Source organism: Neltuma alba, unplaced genomic scaffold, assembly GCF_004799145.2.
Source record: "Neltuma alba isolate B1F8T4 unplaced genomic scaffold, ASM479914v2 tig00012076_pilon, whole genome shotgun sequence".
In the NCBI taxonomy this organism is placed as follows: Eukaryota; Viridiplantae; Streptophyta; class Magnoliopsida; order Fabales; family Fabaceae; genus Neltuma; species Neltuma alba.
Genome location: NW_021636636.1, coordinates 55,361 through 78,036, shown reverse-complemented (window position 1 = coordinate 78,036; position 22,676 = coordinate 55,361). Strand labels below are relative to the sequence as shown.

The 22,676-nt window shown below is 30.2% G+C and overlaps 1 protein-coding gene across 3 annotated transcripts; it reads right to left on the bottom strand.

Moving 5' to 3' along the window:
* Positions 1–1,644: 1,644 nt before the first annotated feature.
* LOC114721936 (AT-hook motif nuclear-localized protein 7-like) lies at positions 1,645–7,840 on the bottom strand. Of its 3 annotated transcripts, XM_028907828.1 has the most exons (7): positions 7,746–7,840; positions 7,523–7,604; positions 6,212–6,613; positions 4,624–4,691; positions 3,794–3,925; positions 2,731–2,892; positions 1,645–2,300 (listed from the first exon to the last, which is right to left on the bottom strand). In XM_028907828.1, exons 3-7 carry the CDS (start codon positions 6,564–6,566, stop codon positions 1,995–1,997), a joined length of 1,023 nt encoding a protein of 340 aa, XP_028763661.1. In that variant the 5' UTR covers positions 6,567–6,613; positions 7,523–7,604; positions 7,746–7,840; the 3' UTR covers positions 1,645–1,994. The 3 variants fall into 3 exon arrangements, with proteins under 3 accessions (XP_028763661.1, XP_028763663.1, XP_028763664.1); XM_028907830.1 differs by lacking the exon at positions 7,523–7,604; XM_028907831.1 differs by lacking the exons at positions 7,523–7,604; positions 7,746–7,840 and adding an exon at positions 7,197–7,326.
* Positions 7,841–22,676: the final 14,836 nt, after the last annotated feature.

Genomic DNA, 22,676 nt, shown 5'->3' with positions numbered 1-22,676 from the left:
AGTTTCTATTTGTCTCTGCACCAAAACTTAAGTGGGCTGAGCCCAATAAGAAAGAGCGTACATCTGGACATGAGGGTTGGTCAGGCCCATATTCATCAGGAAGCACACTAATTAGTTGTTTTTATGAAACCAGCGGAGCCTTCTAATGTGATTCTTTTTTTATTTATATGAAATTCTCAAGTGATTCTTAACACGTACAAGAGTTATGCGTTTGAAGCTCATGGAATGACTATTGCTTGGAAACTTCGTTTGAAGAATATTACTCCTCTGCTCTTTAATGTAAAACCTACTTAACTAATTTGATTAAGTTAGAAAAGTTTAGTATTTTTACTTTTATCATAAATATAACATTTTTTCTAAAATATCCTAATAATTTTTCTTAGTATCCTCCCTCCTTCTCCCACTCAATTATAGCAGAGGAAGTATCAATAGGGGTAATTTGAAAAAAATTAATAAATATGAAAAATGGGTCTTATATTTATAATTAAGACCAACTCTACAATTATATCCTACATTAAGAACTGAAAAAAGGTTTTTCTTTTAATCTGATTACAAATCGATGGTTGATATATTAACAATGACTTAATAAAAAAAAAAAAAAACAATGACTTAATATCCAAGTATGTATTCTCCACAACTGAGACGTGTAATAAAGAGATTGGTTGGCATAGTCCTAAAAGAACATTGATCTCGATTGACTTTTAGCGGCATTTTGGGGAAATGGTGATCTGAAGTTTTTAAATTATCCAAGTTGAGATACCTGTATGTATCTCCAATAGATAATATGCCCAGCTAGTTCGCGTAATTTGCTCATGAGCCGACCATTTGAAAAAGTGCTAGTTTTTCTTCATTTTGGTTTTAAATTTAAAAAAGAATTCGAGAACCATATAGTAGAGACACAATTGCAAATTTTTCTTTGTACGTTAGGCTTGAAAGGAAAAAAGAAAAGGGGAGGGGGTTTTGGCTTGATTTTTGATTTTACAACTTACAGGACAAAACCATCCACACCATATGTTGACCAAATTCAACAGAGTTCAAAACACACACTTAGAGATAGAAATTAACCATGTAATCACAGTTAAAGAAGTCAAAAATAGTCTTTTTATATTACTTTCTGATTTAAAGAGATAATTTGATCTTTCCACGTTATACTCGTTATGATCCTCCTACTTTTTCTTTTCCCTTTTTTTTTTTAAAACCAAACATTGCTTTAACAGATATCATTACATTCTCTACGAGACATCTGATAGCCAGACAAAGCAAGGATCATCCTATCCTCTTTCCTTTTGTAAATAACAGGGGGTCCCAAAGAAAGAGAATACTCTTTTTAGGGCTAAGGGTAAGCTGGGAATAACACAAACTACGATGGCATCCTTGGAAAGGTCTCTAATCCATTCAAAACACCAGCAGATCCACTCCGCCTTGCACCAAACGTGGCCCAAGTTCCCAAAAATTTAGAGAGAGAATAGGACACGCACGTCACATCTCATTTTGCATGGCAAGCATTGACTTGTCGTAAAATATGATACGTCCACTGGACACACACCATGCACGTAAACATTGGTGTCCGATTTTCGACTCAACCTACATTTATAAAGCGATTAATTTCCCAGATTGGGAGACTCTGGTGCATAAACAACATCAAAAGCATAAATCTGGTGAAATTGAGAAATGAAAGATTACACCAACAAATCAAGTCATAAATAGGCAAATAAGCTGGCATTACATCCGAAACATCTTACTCGATATACTGCATGCCGCAGCTTCTACCTAAATCAGCCGGGGAAATTGAAGATACTCTACCTGACAAAACCTAGCTCCAAGTCACTAACCTGTCAACAACTACCTCCTATGGTGATAGAGAAAACATAGGTCTCTCATTCTGAAAGCAAATCTAGATGATAACATTAATAAAAACAAACACTAGAAACATAAACTAAACAGCACAGTCATGAATAATCTTTGTTGTCAGCAGGACTTTTTGAGCATCATCTTTAGCTATCTGGCAGGGAGATGTTAATGTCGGTAGCTGACTGTCTCAAATCTGGCATAGTGTGCATGTTCACCCAGTTTTCTCGTCGGAATGATGGGGGAGAGGTTATGTTGGAGTTCAGGTTTCCAGAATTTTGCAGGACATGTCCACCACCCAAGCCATCTTCCTTTTCAGCATTAGTTGAGGGAGGTGCAGAAGAAACAGCGACGGTTGGTGGGGTAGCAGTAGCCGGAGGTGTGTAATCAGGTTTGGACTTCTTTGGTTTTGGGTCTTGCTGATTGCTTGGTAGAAAACTTCCCACCACCACCTGATATAAGCAAAAGCCGTCTTAAGTGATCAGTCATCTTGACAAAGAAATGTGATTCATTTACGAGAAAAATAATATCTGCGATGCAACAGGTGCACTGTGCCGTTCGTCAAGGTATGCTAGATTGCCAACTACCAGCGGGCAATGGGTATGCAATATATTTCATTTTCTCATGTTCAGGGAAAAAAATATACAGGGCCAAGCCGAGCCAATCTTAAGCCTACGGAAGAGGTCTAGGGTCTATATACTCAAGATAAATTATTTAGATCTTCATTCTTTGTTTTATCATTTTCACTTTGCTACAAAGACCGGTTTAAACAATCTTACTGCCCCAAATATGATAAAACATGCTCAAAAAATCAGCAGACCCGTAGATGAAAGTGTTAAACCCCCTCCCTTTTTCCCATTTCAAAAAGAAGGGTGTATTTACCTGCACAGGACTGGCAGCAATAAGAAGACCAGCAACCCCACCGCCTACAACACGACCATCAGGGCTTGCCAAAGAGACACTCATTCCACCTGACCTGCTTCTTGTTCCTTGGTTGTCAGTAGGCATGAATGATCCAGACAACGATAGTATCTCAAAGCGACCCTACAAGAAAATATATGTTTTCAGAACCCGGAACCATAGCATCCATTATGCATAGATACCAGTGATATAAAATGTACACTGGGCAAGCCATATGCGAACTTTAATATCAAGTAGCAGCAACGAAAAAATAATTGCACACCCAGGCTTTAGGTTCATTAATTGCAGCCAATCCTAACATCTTATTTTTCTTGTCCACAGTAAAACATACATCTTCAAATCTTCTTAAACTGCATAAGATCTCCCATCCTTAAACAAAAAACTTAGCTCAGCTTGTGTTCCATCCATCCCACTTGATTCTCAGTTCAAACCTCTAGGCATTTGATCTTTAAATAAGGAAGAAATTTTGATTCCAAAAATAACATAGCAACAACAGCATAGAAACAAAAAAGCATGCCAGACACAGAAACACAGTTGAAGATGCTTGCAATACACAGTAACCAGACACGGTAGAGAAAAATAAATCAATTGACTGCCAACAACTTTCGACAACATGATCAAATTTATAACAAACCACGTCTATGAATACAGCTTCATACCATATCAATGACTTAACATTCAGAATTTCATAATTGATTTACTAAATAAAAATGTCTGCGAAACAACTTTCACATAAATTTAAGATTTCCATAATAACTTCTCAATTTCACAGTGCTAATGATAAATTCTACAATTTCACAACGGACTCCCCCTAGATTACATTCAAGTAGTTAGTTTAGAATCACTAACATTTACATTGCATATGCATGCAGAATTTATGCAAGCAACGGAATTTTCAAACATGTCAAGAAATATTGGTTTATCTCTGCGTGTATAGGGGGAAAAATTGAACAAATCGAAAATTGCAACCCATCCAATTAGAATTGCATTGACATTTATATAATGATATCATTTGCTGCCGCACCTCATAGGTCAAAGTACCCCCTGAAGAATCAGGCTGACGTAGGGTAACATTAGAAATCACACCAGTAGCAGAGAGGATGCATATAGCCCGGGGTCCTTGTTGAGAAAAAGATATAACCTTCATTGTAATATCCTGCATGAACCAAAGAGAAAGCAGAATTAAATTAATCAATCATATCATAGCCAGAAAGAAGTAGCATTATGCGAAAAAAATGTGTTTTTCCCCGGAAGCAAGTATACCTGAGCCAAATGTTTATATCAAAAGACATAGAAGAGGCAGATCCTGCCCTCTCTAGTCAATAATTGCTCTATGCATCTATGTACAACTTCCATTTACAGTGCCTTAACATGTGTGATGGAATTACATTCCTTTCTTGACATTAAAATGTGACAGCATCAATTTATGTGACTGTCTACTAATGCTCGTTTTAACATGAAAATATTGAAATAGATATATGGGGAACAAAATAAATTTGAATCTCTCTTTCATGAGATTCAAAATAAACAAATGGATAAATAAAAGAAAACATATTTCCTTGAGATGGTAGAGGGGGCAAGCTATAGCTATTGTTTTCATCCAACAATCGAGAAAGCAATCCCATACACAACGCTTATTTTGAACTTAGCCAGTGAAAGCCAAAGGCATAGCTCTGTAGAAGTCTGAAATACATACATATTTATATATTATAAGCTCTTGAGAGCAAGTTTAACCTAAAACTAATGGAGATAAATTTGAAAGCAAAATAATATGCAATAAATTAAAGACCCCCCCCCCCCAAAAAAAAAAAAAAGAAAACAAAGGAAAAAAAACCCAACCCTAGGCATGCATACCTCGCCAGTATTGACTGTGATGATATGAGGCATGAAGTTTGTACCAAGGGAGCACGCATTCAAATCACCTACAAACATAACAAGAATATACGTTAACAGAACTAAGTTGAATTATATAATAGCTACAGAGAGCATTCATGGCTTTCTCCCAAAAAACATACGCCTTCGCCCATAGGTAGAATTGAGAAAACTTAAAAAAAAGATTGATTAGTGCATTGATCATTTTGTTTGTCAGTCTGTAAATAGAGCAGTGCAGTTTGAAATGTTCTGCACACTACATGCTTTTTACTGTAGATTCGTAATAGGAATATTCCAAAGCAAGCAAAATCTACCTTTTACTGTAGATTCATAAGAGGAATATTCCACAGCAAGCAAAATCCAACCAAGTCATGTCTCATGAATCAAGGAAAAGTGGAAAACCTAAATTTCAACCCCCAGTACCTTTGATGATGCAAGCGCATGTGACTTCTTATGTTGAGAAAATCATTAATCTAGTCACACATGGAAAACAAGCCTCAAATATTACATGTTAATAGTTTTCTCCTTGTTTCCGGGTAAAACTTTCTGATTATATCTTCTTTTCTTTTTGGCGATTACTTATTATTTATTAGATCTACCCATCACTTTTAGTTTTCATACCATTTCTAGTCAAAAGTCAAAAACAAAGATTTTGTCCCTTTCTAATGGTCATGGACAATTATCCCATCAAATTCAAATCTTCTCATGCAGAAGTGAATCGCTCAAATATCTTATGCTTGGAGACATCATTTACACCCAGCATCTAGGAAGCATGAATACTGAGATAAACATGGCAAGATAACAGAATTTACACTATCCATATGTAATTTGAAATGTCACATCGTGTCTAAAATAAGTGTCCAGCATGAACAGCTCCATAGCCATGCAGTTAGCTGCCACGCACCGCCCTATCTCCTCCCAATAAATAATTATCATCTCATAAATACAGTTTACAATACTCTACCTTCTTTGACTTAAATCCTTGATAAAACAACCCTCAAGAAGAGCAAAACGGAATAAGCTAGATAATTAACCATGCTAAAACAGCTACAGACATTATTTGTTGTATAACATCATGCCCTCCTTCACAAGCATTCAATATCTCAAAAGAATATCATATATCTTAATATGAATCTTAATTTATACCCAAAAATAAGATTAAGGCAAAAAGAAAGAACCATGCAAAGAATGAAAAACCCAAGGGAAAAATCATACTGCAACCACAAAAGTTCCACCTTTTCATTCATGGAAACAGCATCACACTTGCAAAGTAATAAAATCCATTTTGATCAGCAAAATCTTTCCACACACGTACCCTTCCAAATAAGGTACTTAGAATTAAAAGTTGAAATTTCCTAAGCATTCAAGTAACGCTAAGAATTTTCAATGCACGTTAGCCCAAAGTTGGACGCAATTTCATTATCAGAAACAAAAAAATACTAGTCTTTTAAATAATTTGGGTTTCCATCAAAATGAAAACAACCCAGTGAACTATATTTCACACATTATTTTGAAATAAGCAGTTGGAGGCAATGCATCATGAGAATTATAAGTATCTACGATACATTACCCAAATGATCCAATCCAAGTTTCTTATGTTTCTTGTACTCCATTCCTGCTGATTTGCCCCGCTTCCCAGATGAGAAGTCATTAGAAAGGGGAGCAGAAGATGAAATTGGCAAAGGTGACAATGCCATAGCCACAGACCCGTCGGGACCATACTTCCTTGGTCTACCTCGTTTCTTCTTGACTGCTGTTCCATCCATTCCCACACTCACTGGTGAAGCACCAACATTTGGTGCTGCTGGTGCAGCAGGAACTTGAGTCTGGCTCGGAGCCTCAGTTCTTGGTGCCACATGATAGGCTGAGGGAGCTTCCGCTCCAATTACCGTAACCCCTGAACTGATTCCTTCTCTTGCTTCCATAGATATAATTTATTTTCCCTTCGATGTTTATAGAATCAAACGAGCATCTGCAACATCAGAAATCCGGAATTTAGGAGGAAAAGAAATGGAATGCAACTGAAAACTACAGATTTGCTTTCGATAACCATCAATGCCTTCAACACTCTTAGAATGCTACAAGGGAAAAGTGAAATCCATGAAACGATTCTCGACCATGCCCAAGAAAGAATAAAACAGAGTAAACGATTTTGAGTTGAAACGACTGGGTCACTAAACTAGCGAAAATCCATTTCAAAGTTATGCGCTAAATCGCAGAACCGCAGGACACTAGGTCACAATCGTAGGACAGAAATGCAGTTTTGTTAGATCAAAGCTTGGTTTTCTCTTTGTTCTTGTCTCTGAAAAGCGGGCAGTTTCATCGCTCTTCAAATACCGAGCCAGATATTCACCAGAGAAGCACAGCACAACAGTAGAAGCGCAAAACGAAAACCGCCATTAAAGGCAAAATACGAAAAATTACCACAAATTAAAAATTAAAATTTAAAAAAATTACTGGTTTAACGGGGATGACGAGATGTTTCAGAAAACATAATTATTTTTTGCCCTGAAATCTGAGAAAGATAATTAAAAAATTAACAACTCTCACGCAACTGTTCGTTCAAATTTTGGTCTGAGAGAAACTCATTTATTACACCAACTATCTCTAATCTTCTGCTCCTCAGGCGAAACGCATCAGAAACTACCAAAGGCCTTTCAGAAACATAAAAACTAACTATATTAAAGATTTTTTCCAGAAATCTACTTCGTAGCTACCCTCTCCACCATCTTCAACTGTAGAAAACCCAAACCCAAGTAAATATTTAATAAACCAGAAAAAGAATTTCAAAAAATACACTTTTAAGACAAAACTCCATATTTTCCGGGAAAAACATTAAAATCAAGCTTCGGGAAAATATTCAGAATGCAGAGATCATGACCTGCCAGTGTGATTCCACACTTCAGCAAGCTTCTTCTAAGCAGTAAACCTGTACTTAGATTTCTTTTCACAGCTTCCAGAAACTAAACCAGCCAACCCCAGAAAATTAGAGAAACTATTATCAAACCGCAGGGAAAATACAAAACTGAAAAATAAAAGAGAATAAAGAGAGAGAAATGAGCAAGAAATAAAACTAATTGCAGCAGAAATTGAAAACAACTTACAAATTCCAAGAGGTGAAAAACCAGTTGGCTTGTTGGTTTTTCCAAAGCTGCTCGAATTGAGGGATGAAAAAAGGGGAAAAGGAAAAAGGGAAAAAAAAACGGAAAGCAGAATAAATCAGAATAAATCAAACACTTGTTACCACAGCATTAAAAAATTTCTCAGGGAGAAAAAACCAAAGAGAAAACGAGGATGAGTAATAAAGTATTTAGATACATATCTAGAATTTATATTTGAATAATAATTTGCTAAACCCGATAAATACAATTTGGTTAAGAAAAATTTCACGTCCGGGAGGGACAATTAAAATATATTAAAATAAAGTGATTTTTTTTAATTTGAAAGGCCTTTTTTTATTGATGGGTAATACCGTAAATTCGCACGAAAAATAAAAAGACATGAGAACGAAAGTGCTGGCTTTTTCTTTTTCACAATTTAATTTTTTTTTCTATTTAAAGCTGACTCGGACGGCCGACCTTTCTGTTGCGCTGACTTGTTGTCTGTTTTGTCCAAATTAAAGATCCCTTGATACAATGTGCCCTTCATTGCCCCTATTATTACCAGATATGCCACTGCAGTGAGATGTGTCTTTTTCTTCATGTTTCTTCCAACCCTGATTTAAATTTAACCGAAATTTCACGTTTTGTCGATGAAAATGCCAGTTGTATAACTTATTATATTTCATAGCTCTCATTAAAATTTCAAGATGATACTCCCTCCCCTCCGCAGCATTAATCAGTCCCAACTAATTCAACCGAAGTTTAAAAAAAATTGATAATTCAGTCATTAAATAAAATTCTGCGTTTAAACATTAATTATAAGAATAAAATAAACAAATAATTACTCTTCTTGTACTCTTTATGAGACAGAGAGAACATTTTTCTTATTCCTATTTATAAATCATTTTATTTAATTTTTATCATGAATACATTATATTATCCTTCATTTGTTATAGTGTAAATAGTTACTCCTCTCTTCCTATTTATATAGCAGAGCAAGAAGATATTTTTTGGTCTCGTTTGTAGGGTAATGAGAGAAATTTTTTATATAGATGTACAATTTTATTTTTCATTTATTATTGTATTAACTTTGTTTCTATGAAGTGTAATGTATACTACCTCCAGTTCTAATTATAAGAACTAATTGACTAATTTTAGTGGATTAAAGGAATAAGTTGAGTTAGTTATTTGTAATAAATAGGTGTTGTATTTCTTAAAATATCCTTGTTAATCAAGTATATTTATTAGAACTACTATTATTAGAATGACTACTTGGAAAAAAAATGTATAAATATGAGAGATAAAGTGGATTATGGTCTTATAATTAGAACCAAACTAAAAGCCAAATGAGATCTTATATTAAGGATAGAAAGTAGTATTAAATAGGAATAAAGATAAAAAATTATTAAATTTTAAATGAGAATTAATAAAACATATTAAAACTGACTTATAAATAATACCGGAAGATTTTTTTTTTTGTTGAATTGTGCATATACTCCTCCGGTCCTTATTATAAGACCCAATTTGACTTTTTATTTGGTCCTAATTATAAGACCCAATCCATTTTCTCTCTTATATTTATGCATTTTTTTCCAAGATAATCCTTCTAATAATGATAGTTTTAGCCAATATACTTAATTAGCAAGGATATTTTAGGAATAACAACACTTATTTATTATAAATAACCAACTTAACTTACTTCCTTAATATCCTCAAATAAGTCAATTGGGTCTTATAATTAGGACCGGAGGAGTATTAAATAGGGATAAAATTTAAAATTTGTTTTATTTTAAAACATGTTAATAGTGTCTTATTTATAAATAGGAGTAACAAAGTATTAATTATTTTGCAAGTCACTTGTATTGTGAACCAAAAAATTTTCCTAGATATGACTTATATTAAAATCTAAATAAAGTGCTCAAATTAATACTCTTTTAACACAACCATTATTTAATATAAACAATTTCAAATAAACTAACATTCTACGCAGTAATAATAATAAAGTAAAATAGAATACTCACATGAAAAATTAATGATGCCACTCATAATCAAAGCTAATAAAACTCTTTTTTTCTTATTTATAAATAGTATTAGAGGGGGGAAATTAATACTTTCAACATAAAAATATGGTACTTTATTTAAATATTTCAAAAAAAATTATTTTCTGCTTCCATATCATTTTTTTTATCTTTAGTTTTTGTTATCACAGCTCTATACAATAGTTTCAAGAAACAACAGTGATAGCAAATTTTGATCTCGGTCATCGAAATGGCACATTGTCATTGTGTACTAGTTTTAAAAAAGGAATTGCATCTAATTTTTTGTTGGGATGTTATTAACACTTTAATCCCAATTTTAATAAATTGTTAAGCTAGTGTTTAATTATTATCATTTTCAAAATATTTATGTATTTAAAGCATCAAACTCTCATTATTTTTCCTAAAAAATCCCAAACATCATTCATTCTTTCTTTTTTAATGTCAGCAAAGTTTAATTATTAGAAAAGGCGTAATTAATCAAAAATTTTCAAATATTATCCATCTCATGGCTTGCATGGGATAACATACCCAACTTACTTTTAAAAGATCATATCACAAAATGAATGTGATTGAATGAATTATCAAGCGGCTGAAATTTAATAGGAAACATGGTTTTAAATTTTTCCCTTTTTCAACTCTGAATTTTTAAATGACACAAAATACATCCACATTTCAGTGAAATGGCAGGAAAAGGTATTTTTTAATTTTTCTCACAGCGAATATATGTTAGGGTATAATTTAAATATGTGGAATATAATAGTATAATATAGGCTCAATAAAAGTTTATCTTAAAAAAGAAACGGTATATTTTATTACATAATAGAATCTAAAGGAGATACAGTAGCACGTGATAGTGGGGAATGGTCATTGGGGCAGGTGAGCTCTCACCCGTGAAAGAAAGAGATAATTAATATTTAATTATTATTATTATTAGTGTGTGTGTGTGTAAAGAAAAGCCTTATTATTATCTTGCCCATAAAGTCATTCCCTACTTCGCTTGCATCAACAAATTTAAAGATACGTTTCATCACATTATCCATATTATTAATTATTAATTATTAATTTATTGTTATTACTGGCTTGCCGGTGTTAATAATTCGATGTTGAGTTTGATTATTTTAAAATTTTAATGAAATCCGTTTTAAGTATTAAAGTTTCAATTTTTATGCTCAGATACAATCTTTGGCAATTTACGTCTTGACTTGAGGGCAACAATTAATTTTTTTTCCCGAACACGGACAGAAATTTAAACTTCATTGTTTATTTAAATTTCTTTCTTTTTTATATGAAAATAATTGCCTATACCTTTTTATTTTTAGCAGTGCTCCAAAAATTTAAAAAATAAAGTTCAATGTGGGACATTCATTAGTTATTAGTACTTGTTTATTTAAAAATTTTATTTTTTTATTTTGACATGTGATATTTTTTTTATTTAATGTATGTGTTAAATATTCCTTTTATAATAACATGTGTATGATCCTTCATAAAATATATTATATATGTTCAAATTTTATTTATAGTTAAAAATAATGGGTAAAATAGCATCCTAATTTTTTATGGTTCATCCAAGCATCTAATGATTTTTATTGGTTATTCCAATACTATAGTCTTATTTATAATTTAAAGTACTAGATGCATTCAAAAAATAAAATTAGAAGGTTAGATACTACTTTACCCAAAAATAATGTAACCTTGTCATAAATATGAATCTCATTTATCATCAATATAAGTTTTATAAAAACATAACAAATTTATAATTAGAGAGAAACACTAATAATTGTATATTTATATATACACAGTTATTTTTTAGGAGAATTCTCAAAAAAATACCTCTAAAATTTTAAAATCTCAAATCAAGAATAACGACAAAAATATTTTGTCATTTGTTTTTCAACTGTTATTAATTATTATTAAAATGTAGCGCAAAGGTATTTTTTTGGATTCTCCCTTTTTTTTGCCAACATTTTTATATATATAATTATGTACTATATTGATTGATTTATTAATTAATAGATATATTTAGATTAAAAGTCACATTTAGAATCTGCCGACGCCGCAACGTCCCCACAATGTTCTTTCTTCCATGACAGCTGAAGTAAAATTTCAATCTTCAAAAGCAAAATAAATAATTTTAGTCTCTTTCTCATTTCAACATATTAATTTTTAAATAAAACTCCGTATTAAGAATGTTATGTAATTAACTTTTTGAATGAGAATGGCATCTTTATTCAACCTTTTTCTTTCATAATATATATCAAACACAATCATGGAGCTTTGATTTTTTTTATGAAGAATTTTGTTTACTTTATTTGATATCATTATTACCATATCCTCAAAATATATTCATTTCCAAAATCGAAGATTTATGTCCTTAAGATTTTGTTCAAAAGGAGTACAATATTCTCAACTTGTTTCTAATATATTAAAATAATAATTCATTAAAAAACCAATATGTGAATTGTAATTAAAAAATTGCGGCTCTGATATACTACTTTCAATCCTTAATATAAAATCATAATCCACTTTGTCTCTCATATTTATGTATTTTTTTCCAAAATAATCCTTCTAACAATGGTAGGTTTAGAAAACAAACTTGATTGGCAAGGATATTTTAAGAAAAACAACACCTATTTATTACAAATAACTAACTTAACTAAGTTCTTTAATCTCCTCAAATTAGTCAATTGGGTCTTATAATTAGGATTGGAAGTAGTATTCTATTAAACTTGTTAAGTTTTTTTTTTAATATAATTATCTAACTTATCAAGTTCAAGCATTATTGTCCAAGTGTTTGAGGTGTCTGTTGATTCCCACCAACTCAAACCAGAGCATTGTGTTTAAATAACCAAAACGAGTTCCATTATGACCAGTGCCTATTAGAGTCTTAGTTTAACTTAGTAAAGTTATTCAGGAATATATTGACTGCAAGGCAACAAAAAAGAGTTTTTTTTTTAAGTGAGAAATATTCAGTTGAGGGATTTTTTAAAAATGAGAAAAGTGAAATAATTACAATAGCAATAAGCACGCATAAATATTTCCTCCAGTCCTATTTATAATATCCCAAAATTTGAATTAGTTTAGTCCTTTTTATAAGATCATGTTAAGAATTGTTGTTGAACATTAAATACTTTTTTACTAATTTTACCTATTATTAATTCTTTATTCTCTTTTATTTTTTTAATTTCATAACTCTATTATTCTCTCTTATTTGCTACCTTATTAAATAAGGAGAGCAAGTAATAGCATTTCTTGAGCATCTCTGACTTGATTCAAATGGAGCATTACAACAATAGCGAGAACAATTCGAACGTAACACATGCAAAGCCAAATGCTACTTGTGATATCCGCTACAACAAAACATGACTTTCACATCTCTGTCACAAAAGTGAACTTTAAAAGCTTTTTTCACATTGATTTTAATTTTTCCCGTCATTTAAGATAATAATAACTAGCATAGAAATTTTTTTAGAAAAAATAAAAAAAATTGTTATGAAAAATGAATTTATTAAATCATTTTTCCCTAATTTTTCTAGTGCTCTTCAACTCTTCTCTTCCCGCCTCACCCGTCAGCTCTCTCCGCCTCGTTTCACCGTCTCTCGAAGCCGCCAGAATTTTATCGAAGTTTTGGGGAGTAATGAGAGGCTACAAATAGAGATGAAAGGAGTCAGTTGTAGCTTGTTGTTTGAATATCTAATGAATATCTGAAGAGATGTTTTGATAAAATAAAATCATGATTTTAAAAATATTTTTAAAATATACAGAATAAATATATAGAAGAATTTATTTCAATTTATGAAAAAAACAATTTTAAAAAACATTTCTCACACCATCCAAACATCATCTAAGTTTAAAATCGATGGTAAAAGCATTTTTGAATGAAGCTTAGTACTACCTTTTGCTATGGCACTGACCCCATTACGTCTCAATCCATGTACTCATGACTCAATGAAGTCATTCGTGTTACTAAATGGTGAAACACACGCTCCTACTGTTTTACATGCTAACTACTACTATTCTGATTCTTAATATAAAAACTAATTGATTCATTTGAATAAATTAAGAAAGTTAGTTAAATTAGTTGTTCATAATAAATAGGTGTTGCATTCCTTAAAATACTCTTACTAATCAAGTACTACTTTCGGTCCTTAATATAAGACCCTATTTGACTTTTATTTTGGTTTTAAATATAAGACCTCAATCCACTTTGTCTCTCATATTTACTTTTTTTTTCCAAAATAGTCCTTCTAATAATTGTAGTTCTAGTCAATACACTTGATTAGCAAGGATATTTTAAGAAAGACAATACCTATATGGGACAAATAACTAACTCAACTTACTTCCTTAATCTCCTCAAATTAATCAACCGGCTCTTATAATTAGGACCGGAGGTAGTATTATTAATAAAACATTCAATATGTGCAACTATTATAAGGACTACCTTAAAAAAGTAGATAAATATAAAAAAAAAATGATTTGAGGTCTTATATTTAGAACTAAACTAAAAGTTAAACAAACTCTTATATTAAGGATCAGAGGTAGTATTTCAATGAGTTGAGTTGAGATTTACTTGAAAACATTTTTAAATGTGATCAAACAATACACAAAGTTCAGTCCTTGAAGAAAGCAAGTGAACTTGCAAGTAAAAATTCTATCAGATCACTGGATGGTGCAACTAATGGGAGCGTGGGACTACCAATTGGACTCATTAGCAGCTCGTTTTACGTCTCTCAAGTTTCTTGGTATGCCCACACATCAATTTATGCTAAAATCACGGTCAAAGAAAAGCATGCTAATATTAACGGTCTTTTCAAATTATCTATCCAAATAAATGCCTCACATACGTTTTAAAGGTGGAAAAGACAAGAAAATTTCAATATTTATAGGATTTATAATAAAAGGCTTTAAGCATTCAATTTCAAATTATTATTATTGCAGAATAAATTAAAGGACTTGATTTTCATCATGAGTGAATAAAAACATCGTTTTTATAATAAGAAGTTTAAAGCTTTTACGCTGATAACGATAATTATTTTGATAATTTTAAGAAATTCATATATTTATATATATAATGGTATTTATTATAAATCTACTATTGACAAATAATAGGTTTTTCTTTTAAAGAAAAAGTTCACATGACATGGAACGAGCGTGAGCATCTAATATCCCTCGTAGCGCATAAATGCGGATTAATAACGCACAAAAAAGTAGGAGGAAAAAAAATGAGATGGTGTCCTGACTCCTGATACAAAGAATGGAAACCCCAGGAAACTACCTGAAATATTATTTTTCATCCTTAATGTACAAATTAGTTAGGGATTTAATTTGATCATGATTATAAGATTCTAATACATGTTATTTCCAGTATTTATCTATTTTGTCCAAAATAATTCCTATAATAAATACACATGTTAAAAAATTTTCATCAAGCGATAGCTCTAACACATATAATTGATGGGGGTATTCTAAAAAATATTACATCTATTTATTATAAATAATTAACTTAACTAATTTTTTTACACCCGTAAATTAGTTATATAATTCTCATGTCAGACTCAATTCTTTAAAATATAGATAATTCTACACACAGCCCACACAGAGCATGAGTTTGTAGCGTCTGGCAGCCAATTTGAGTTAAAATTCTTTTTTTTTTTCAAATGATAGAAGGCACGTAAACTTGATTTAGTAGTTGGTAGCTGCCATATTGGCTAGAATTTGAGTTAAAATTCTAAAGTTGTTTATATAATTATCCAATTAATAGAAAATGCTGATAAATTAATGGGTTAATATAATCTTGATTTCTTAAATTTGTTCTCATTTTGGTTTCACTTTTTCAAATTTTAAATTATCAGTTTTAATTCCTTAAGGGCAAAATAGTTCAAATTTTTATTAAATTATAAATATCAATATTTTAAATTCAAAGAAATATGAAAGACTAAAACTTATGGTTTAAAACTTGAAGGAGAAAAATTAAAGGGGTGTTTGGATGAAAACCAAACCATGGTTTTAAAAGTAATTTTACGGTATACAAAATAAATATGTTAAAGAATTTACCTCGATTTACGAAAAAGTACTTTTCAGAAATACTTTTATGTGACGCCAAACACCTTCTAAAATGAAGATAGAATTGAGAAATTAAAAATTATATGAACCCTAAGTAATCTTCAGTAGCTGGTAAAACATTCTAAAATTCCCCCAAAAAAGCGTTAAATAAAATCGTCACTTTACGTTAAACTTTTTACATGAACACCATTCTTTTTTTTTTTTTACCAGCATACATGATCACCATTACTAGACTTCTTTAACATCTCATCTTTGGGAATATATGAACTTTGACAGCCTCATATTCCCAGGAAAAAAAAAGATGGGTGACTTTTATCTAATAAATAAAATTATTAGATTATAATACTATCACCAGTCTTTAATATAAGAGCAAGCTTGATATTTAATTTGGTTTTAAATATAAAATCTTAATTCATTTTGTTCTTTATATTTATTTATTTTTTAAAGATAATTCTTACAATAGTTACACACGTTAAATATTTCTTTAAATGGTAAATATAGTCAATACACGTGATTAATAAGAATATTTTCTAAAAAATAATACATATTTATTATAAATAATTAATTAAATTAAATTTTTTAATCTACTCAAATTATTTAAATAGTTAATAATTGAAAGGTAGCATAAATATTTTTAAATGCTTTGTCGGCCGTTAAAAAAGGTTTTATCAGCATATTTATTTATTGCATTAACCATGTTAAAGTTGGCAGAAAAAAAGGTGGCAAAAAAGCATTAACCATGTTGAAATTAGGGACCAAATCGTCACCACAAAACAAGGTTAAACCGGAAAATTAAAGGACAAAAAACAATATATTCTGTCATTATATTATTATTAATTATGAATGTAAATGATGAGGTAAGATAATTTTTTATTTAAAAAATGGATCAAAGTTTGAAATTTTTGAAAAAGGAAAACTATTAATGAGATCCAAAGGACCAAAGTCCAAAGTGTATGTGCTTTGTGGGACAGGGAAGGGGCACAAGGAGGGACATCTGTCCTACATTTGCTTCCGCTTTCAGACACCCTTGGTGGGTCCCACTCCCCCTCTCAGGCTCCAAAATTTTGGTTTCTGCCCTTGTCTTTTTCTCAATTATATTTAAATTTAATTAATATCAAGAAAATTGTAGATCGCCAGATAAAATAGTATTAGAAATTTTAAATTTTAACCTAAATATTTTAAATTAAAATATAAGAGAATAAGAGGATTTACGAAAAGCAGAGAGACAGAGAGAGAGAAGATGAATTCACTCTCACTCCATCTCCATCCAATTGCAAGGCCACATGCTGTGCCAGTCAAACCCTGCTATTATGACCAGGGACCACACGCTCTTTCAGATTCAAATTAAAATCAGTCTTGCGTTTATTTTAAATTAATTACAAGTTATCAGGAAAAAAAATTAATTCAAATTTAAAACCATTTTTGGTGCAGTTTATCTCATCAAGACACTCAATTTTTTCATTAACAAAATAGCAATCCCCCAGTAATCTTAATATAAGAATTAGTTAAGAATTAAATTTGATAATAAATAAAATACTCCAAGCCCATATGTCTCTCATATTTATTATTAATCTAAATTAATTTATCTAACTCATATATAATCTACTCCTATTGTCCTATTTATAAGATAGAGAGAAAATACATTTTTTATCCTATTTAATATTTATAGGTACTGAGAGAAATTTTTTGTATGAATATACAATTTCGTCCTTTATTTATTATTATATTAACTTTGTTTATATGAGTTATAATGTATATTAAATAGTGATAAAGTTGGAAAGTTATTGGATTTTAAATGAGAATTAATAAAATTTAAAGTTTTTCTTAATATATTTGAAATATATTGAAAATGACTTATAAATACAACGATAGAAGTATCTAATATTATACATATATATATATTTAACGAATATTATATATATTTATTATAATTGGCTAACGCGAGTGAGCGTTTAAAGCAAGACCAAACTTCCATAATTTACTTAAATAATTTAAGTAGCTCTTATGTTAAGAAATAAAAATAGTAATTTAATGTTGAAAATATACGATGTCCATATTTTTGAAAAATGTAATCTCAATAATTGATGATAAATAAAAATAATAAATTACCCATAAGTGAATAGTAACTAAGTAGCAATTGAATAATAACATATGATTTTGATATTATATATAATAGTATTGTAACTTAAATTTTAACTGAAAATTATTTATATAAAAACTTAAATTTTTTATAAAATATAAAAAAAGAAAAGATTATTTCTTTTACTACTGTAAATTTTGGAAGATCAATATTTACCACTTAGCCGGCCATATTTAAGCATAAGAGGAGAATATGCCCTGAGAATAAAATAAAGTGCAATGACACTTACCAAAAATAAATAAATGAATAAAGTGTAATGATAATATAATTTGAATTTGAATATTTTATATTGGCAAAAGATATGGGCTACATGATATATACAAGAGAGAGATTAAATAATTAGATTTGTTTGTTGATAAATCAAATAAAAGCACTGAGATTAGGTCACAAGCACTACACGCCAACCAAATTTTAGGGCCATATTTGGTGGTTGTCTAATAACCATTCATAAACAAAATGAAGTAAATTTTTAAATTAGAAAAAAATAAAAAGGTGATAGATTGTTGAGTAAAGGGGTCAAACTTGGTTGGTATTAATTTAATAGATGCATTTAATGGAGAACAAATTTCAACTGCTATTGGGAAAAGGATCAACCAAAACCGTCCAAATCAACGTGTTTGAAATTTGAAGATAACTAAAATACTATAAAAATCAAAACAACCTGATAATACTAGAAACCTCCATAATTAAGAAGATAATTACAATACCTAGCTACCTTCCTCCATTTTTAATAATTTCTATAAAGGAATTTCAAATCCTATCTAATTATAGCCAAGCACAATACGTATCCACAAGCAATTGGAATCAACTAAAGATGTCATAGATTTGATGGACGACATGTTTATGTAAAAGCTTTACAAGCGTGTTGTATCCTTACAGAATATAACTTTTTTTAAAAAAGTGTATGTTTGATTTTTTAACTCCATATAAAGTTTTGAACAATGATTTTTTTTTACTCATCATTCTTATATTTAAAAAAAATTCAATTTAATATTTTAGAGTTTAAAAATATTTTGTCAATATTTAAAAATTCAATATTACCCTCTTTTGTTAGGAATATTATGGTTCTTTTCCATCCAAAAAGAGTATTATGGTTAGATAACTGAAAAACACTCAATAAAATTGAAAAGTCAAAATAAAATTGTGTAAAGTTAAGACATAATGTGCACTTTTTCACTAAAAAAACAAATTAGATCATGAAAAACTTTCATTTATACAATAAAAGAAAATTATGCCTTTTGAAAAAAAATTTACTCTTCTTAATGTTTTTGGCCAAGTTCCAGCATATTCTCAGATAAAAGTAATTCGTATTGGCCGCATTTTAAAATACTCATGCATACAATAAAAAAAATGATAAAATTAGAATTGGCTTCAATAATACTTATTTTGAAGCTTGAAAATGAATATTTTTCACATAATAATATGCTTAAAAATTGATAATAAGCACGAATAAATTTAATCCAAGGAAAAAAAAAAGGAGAATTAATAAGAGTAGGTATATACAGATGCGATGAAAGAAAGAAAAAATTAATGAAGAGTCCTGAAGTCATGGTCCCTCGTTATACGAGTAGGCACAATAATGGATAAGTTTGACCCAAAGTACAATACGTGTGCTCACTAATCAAACCCCAAACCACTATCCCCTATCACTCTGATTAAAAAATTAGTTAAAATAAACATGTAAGATTTATTTTTTTTATTCAAAATATCTTTATTTATGGGAAGAGCATAAAAAAAATTAAAAAATTATTATAATAAAAAAATTAAGAAGGAGAGAGAATGTGTGATAAATAGAGATGATAATTTGAAAAAAAAAATGAACATATTGAGTATTAAAATAGATAATAAATACGGTCAAAATAAAAAACTGTGGCACAGATTTAAGATAATTTGCACATATTGTTTCTATTTAGAGATAAAAAGAAAATGGTAATTATTGTTTATAAAAAAATACAATGAGGTATTTGCTTATTTTCTATAATTAAACAAAACGTTTTAAAAAAATAAATAAAATAAGAGGGACAGACCATTTAGAGAAAGGAAGAGAGGACAACAGAATCTGTCAGCAACCCGTAAGTCTTATGTTGACTCAACTTTCACTTTGTGGGCGCGTGCCACTGCTTCACTTGCCCTCCACTTCCTTTCTCTGCTTTCATCACAACTTTTGATTCTCTGCTTTTATGGCTCAATTCTAAACCTTTTTTTTTCAAAAAAAATAAAATCTTAAAACTTGTTTAGAATGAAACCTTACTTCTTTTTTCTTGTGCAAAAAAATAAAAATAAAAATCCTAATTAAATTTTCTTATCGATTCATTGGCTGATTTGATTAACTCCAATTTCCCTCCACATCCTTTCTCTGCTTTCATCAATCAGGTCGGATAACAGGATGATCGTTTGTGCTCATTAGTCAAGCTAGTCCTAGTCTGGTCCATTTTTTTGGATACAGATATCTTTTTTTTTAATTAAAGAGAATCCTAATTAAAATACCGTTAAGTACTAAATATGAGTACTTTTTTTTAAAAGAGACTCTGATATTGATTTGTCATATATTATAAGAAATTAGTTCCTTCCACTATATTCTATGGGCAATTCTGGTAAGTAGTTAAAACCTTGCATTGGGAGGGCCCAAGGCCCAAACTTTCCTCATTTTATCAACTTCAGCGACTTCTTGGTTTTTATAGGTTGAACAAGATATTTTTAAATTATGTCAGATTTGAGACTAATCTTTTTCAAGTCAGAGTTTATGTTTTTTTCCCCATCTTGTTAGTTGAACAACTTCTTTTTCAATGATGATAATGAGGTGTTTTTAATATTGCAAATTTATTTTTTAATTTAATCTCATAAAATTTAATCATTTTATTTGGTTGCAAATTGTCGGGATATTTTTTTTTTCTCAGTTCTGTTGTACACGATGATCATCAATGATTAATAATTAACTAATACGATTGGATGCCTTAACTTAGCCTTAACGGGGACATAAAAATGCTCCCAAATTATTAAGTAACCAAAACTTCCACACGGACATGATCATATTTCGTTGCAAGTTTCAATGGAGATTGATTTAGGGCTCCGATTGAATTTAATACTAGGCCACACCATTCTTTCTCCTTCCTCCGTTGACTTCTTACATTGCTACCAAACATGGCCTAAAAAGTCTGAGGAGGGATACTTTGTTGTGTTTTGGTTATGGAGAGAGAGCGCGCGCATATATATATATTTTTCGTATCCTTCTATTAGAGACAATCATCACCGTCAAGTACTAAATATGAACATCTTTTTCATTAGGGATTTGAATTTTGATTTAACACTTTGTTAGGATTAATTTCTTTCACTAGACCCAACCCCAATTGATAGAGAGCACATATATTTGTCCTTAGGGAGTGTTTGGATAGAATCAAAAATATGGTTTTAAAAGTAATTTTACAGTATACGAAATAAATATATAGAAAAGTTTATTTCAATTTGTGAAAAAATGATTTTTACTAACCAAACACCCTCTAATATAAGATCTAGTTGAAGGTTTAATTTGGTGCTACATATAATATTTCAATTTATTTTATCTCTCAAATTTATAATTTTTTTCAAAGTATTCTTATTGATTATATATATTAAGGGGGTTTTTGTCTAATGATAGTCATGATTAAAAATCATATTTTAGAAAAATTAACTCATATTTATTACAAATAACTAATTTAACTTTTTTTTTCATATATTCAAATTATTTAAGCCGGTCTGAAAAATTGGCAGTGTTGAAAAGTGAGATGCAGCACTTACAATTAACTAGTCGCCCAAAAGAAAAAAACCTACACTTGAATAAAACCCCAATACCTGCACTGGAGGCCCAACAAGGCCCAGGTCAACAAGGAAGATGATACGCTTGAATCAGGATGTTCATTTTTCAACATATGACAACAATTTATCCTCATCTATAGGCCCGGAATTTTATTTGCTTTCATTGTTTCTTTGTTTTTTTTTAAAGGAAAATCACCCCAAAAAAAAAAAGCGAAATTACAAAATCACAAATTGGAAACTGTTACAGGACCTTCATATGTTTTGACAATAATAGGATTGAAAATAACAACACATTTTTGACAAAATACCTGCTTTGCAATCTCACGAATTTCACTGCATTTTCTTTTTTGGTGATTTCCCCTCTTCTTCGAAGCTGAACACCAAAGGTTGGATTTTTTTTTTTTTTTATAGATTATGATTTTAAATACTCCCTCCACCTTTATTTTTAACACTCTTTCTATTGATCTTTAATATAAATTTTAAAATCATACACAAAATTTGTAATATTTATCAGGAATAATTTTTAAGAAATTTAAAATTTTACATTTAATTAATCCTAACTACCTTCTTTAATTTAAGAGACAAGGTAGATGAATGTCTTGTATTTAGAATCAAATCTAACACCCCAACTAATCTTTATATTAAGAACAGGAAGGAAGTAGTAGTTCAAATCTTCATGAGAATGATGCCTAACATGCTTCTTAACAAGTAAACAAAAAAATTCTTTACATATTGTGGAGAAGGTTCATTAAAGACATGATAGCCAAAAGGGCATAGCAATTTTCATTACATTGCATTACAAGTCAGCCACTTCAAAATAAAAAAGCATATTAATTTCCATTACACATGATAGCCAAAAAGAAGTTGCTTACATCAAAAACAAGTGAAAAGTGAAATGCATTG

Bases quoted from the DNA above. Each gene is read 5' to 3' on its own strand.
- LOC114721936 (XM_028907828.1), bottom strand. From the start codon at position 6,566: ATGGAAGCAAGAGAAGGAATCAGTTCAGGGGTTACGGTAATTGGAGCG. The intron at 4,692-6,211 runs GTAATGTATCGT...TTATGTTTGTAG, and splicing joins ACTTGGATTGGATCATTTGG to GTGATTTGAATGCGTGCTCC. The intron at 2,301-2,730 runs GTAAATACACCC...TGCTTATATCAG, and splicing joins TTGCTGCCAGTCCTGTGCAG to GTGGTGGTGGGAAGTTTTCT.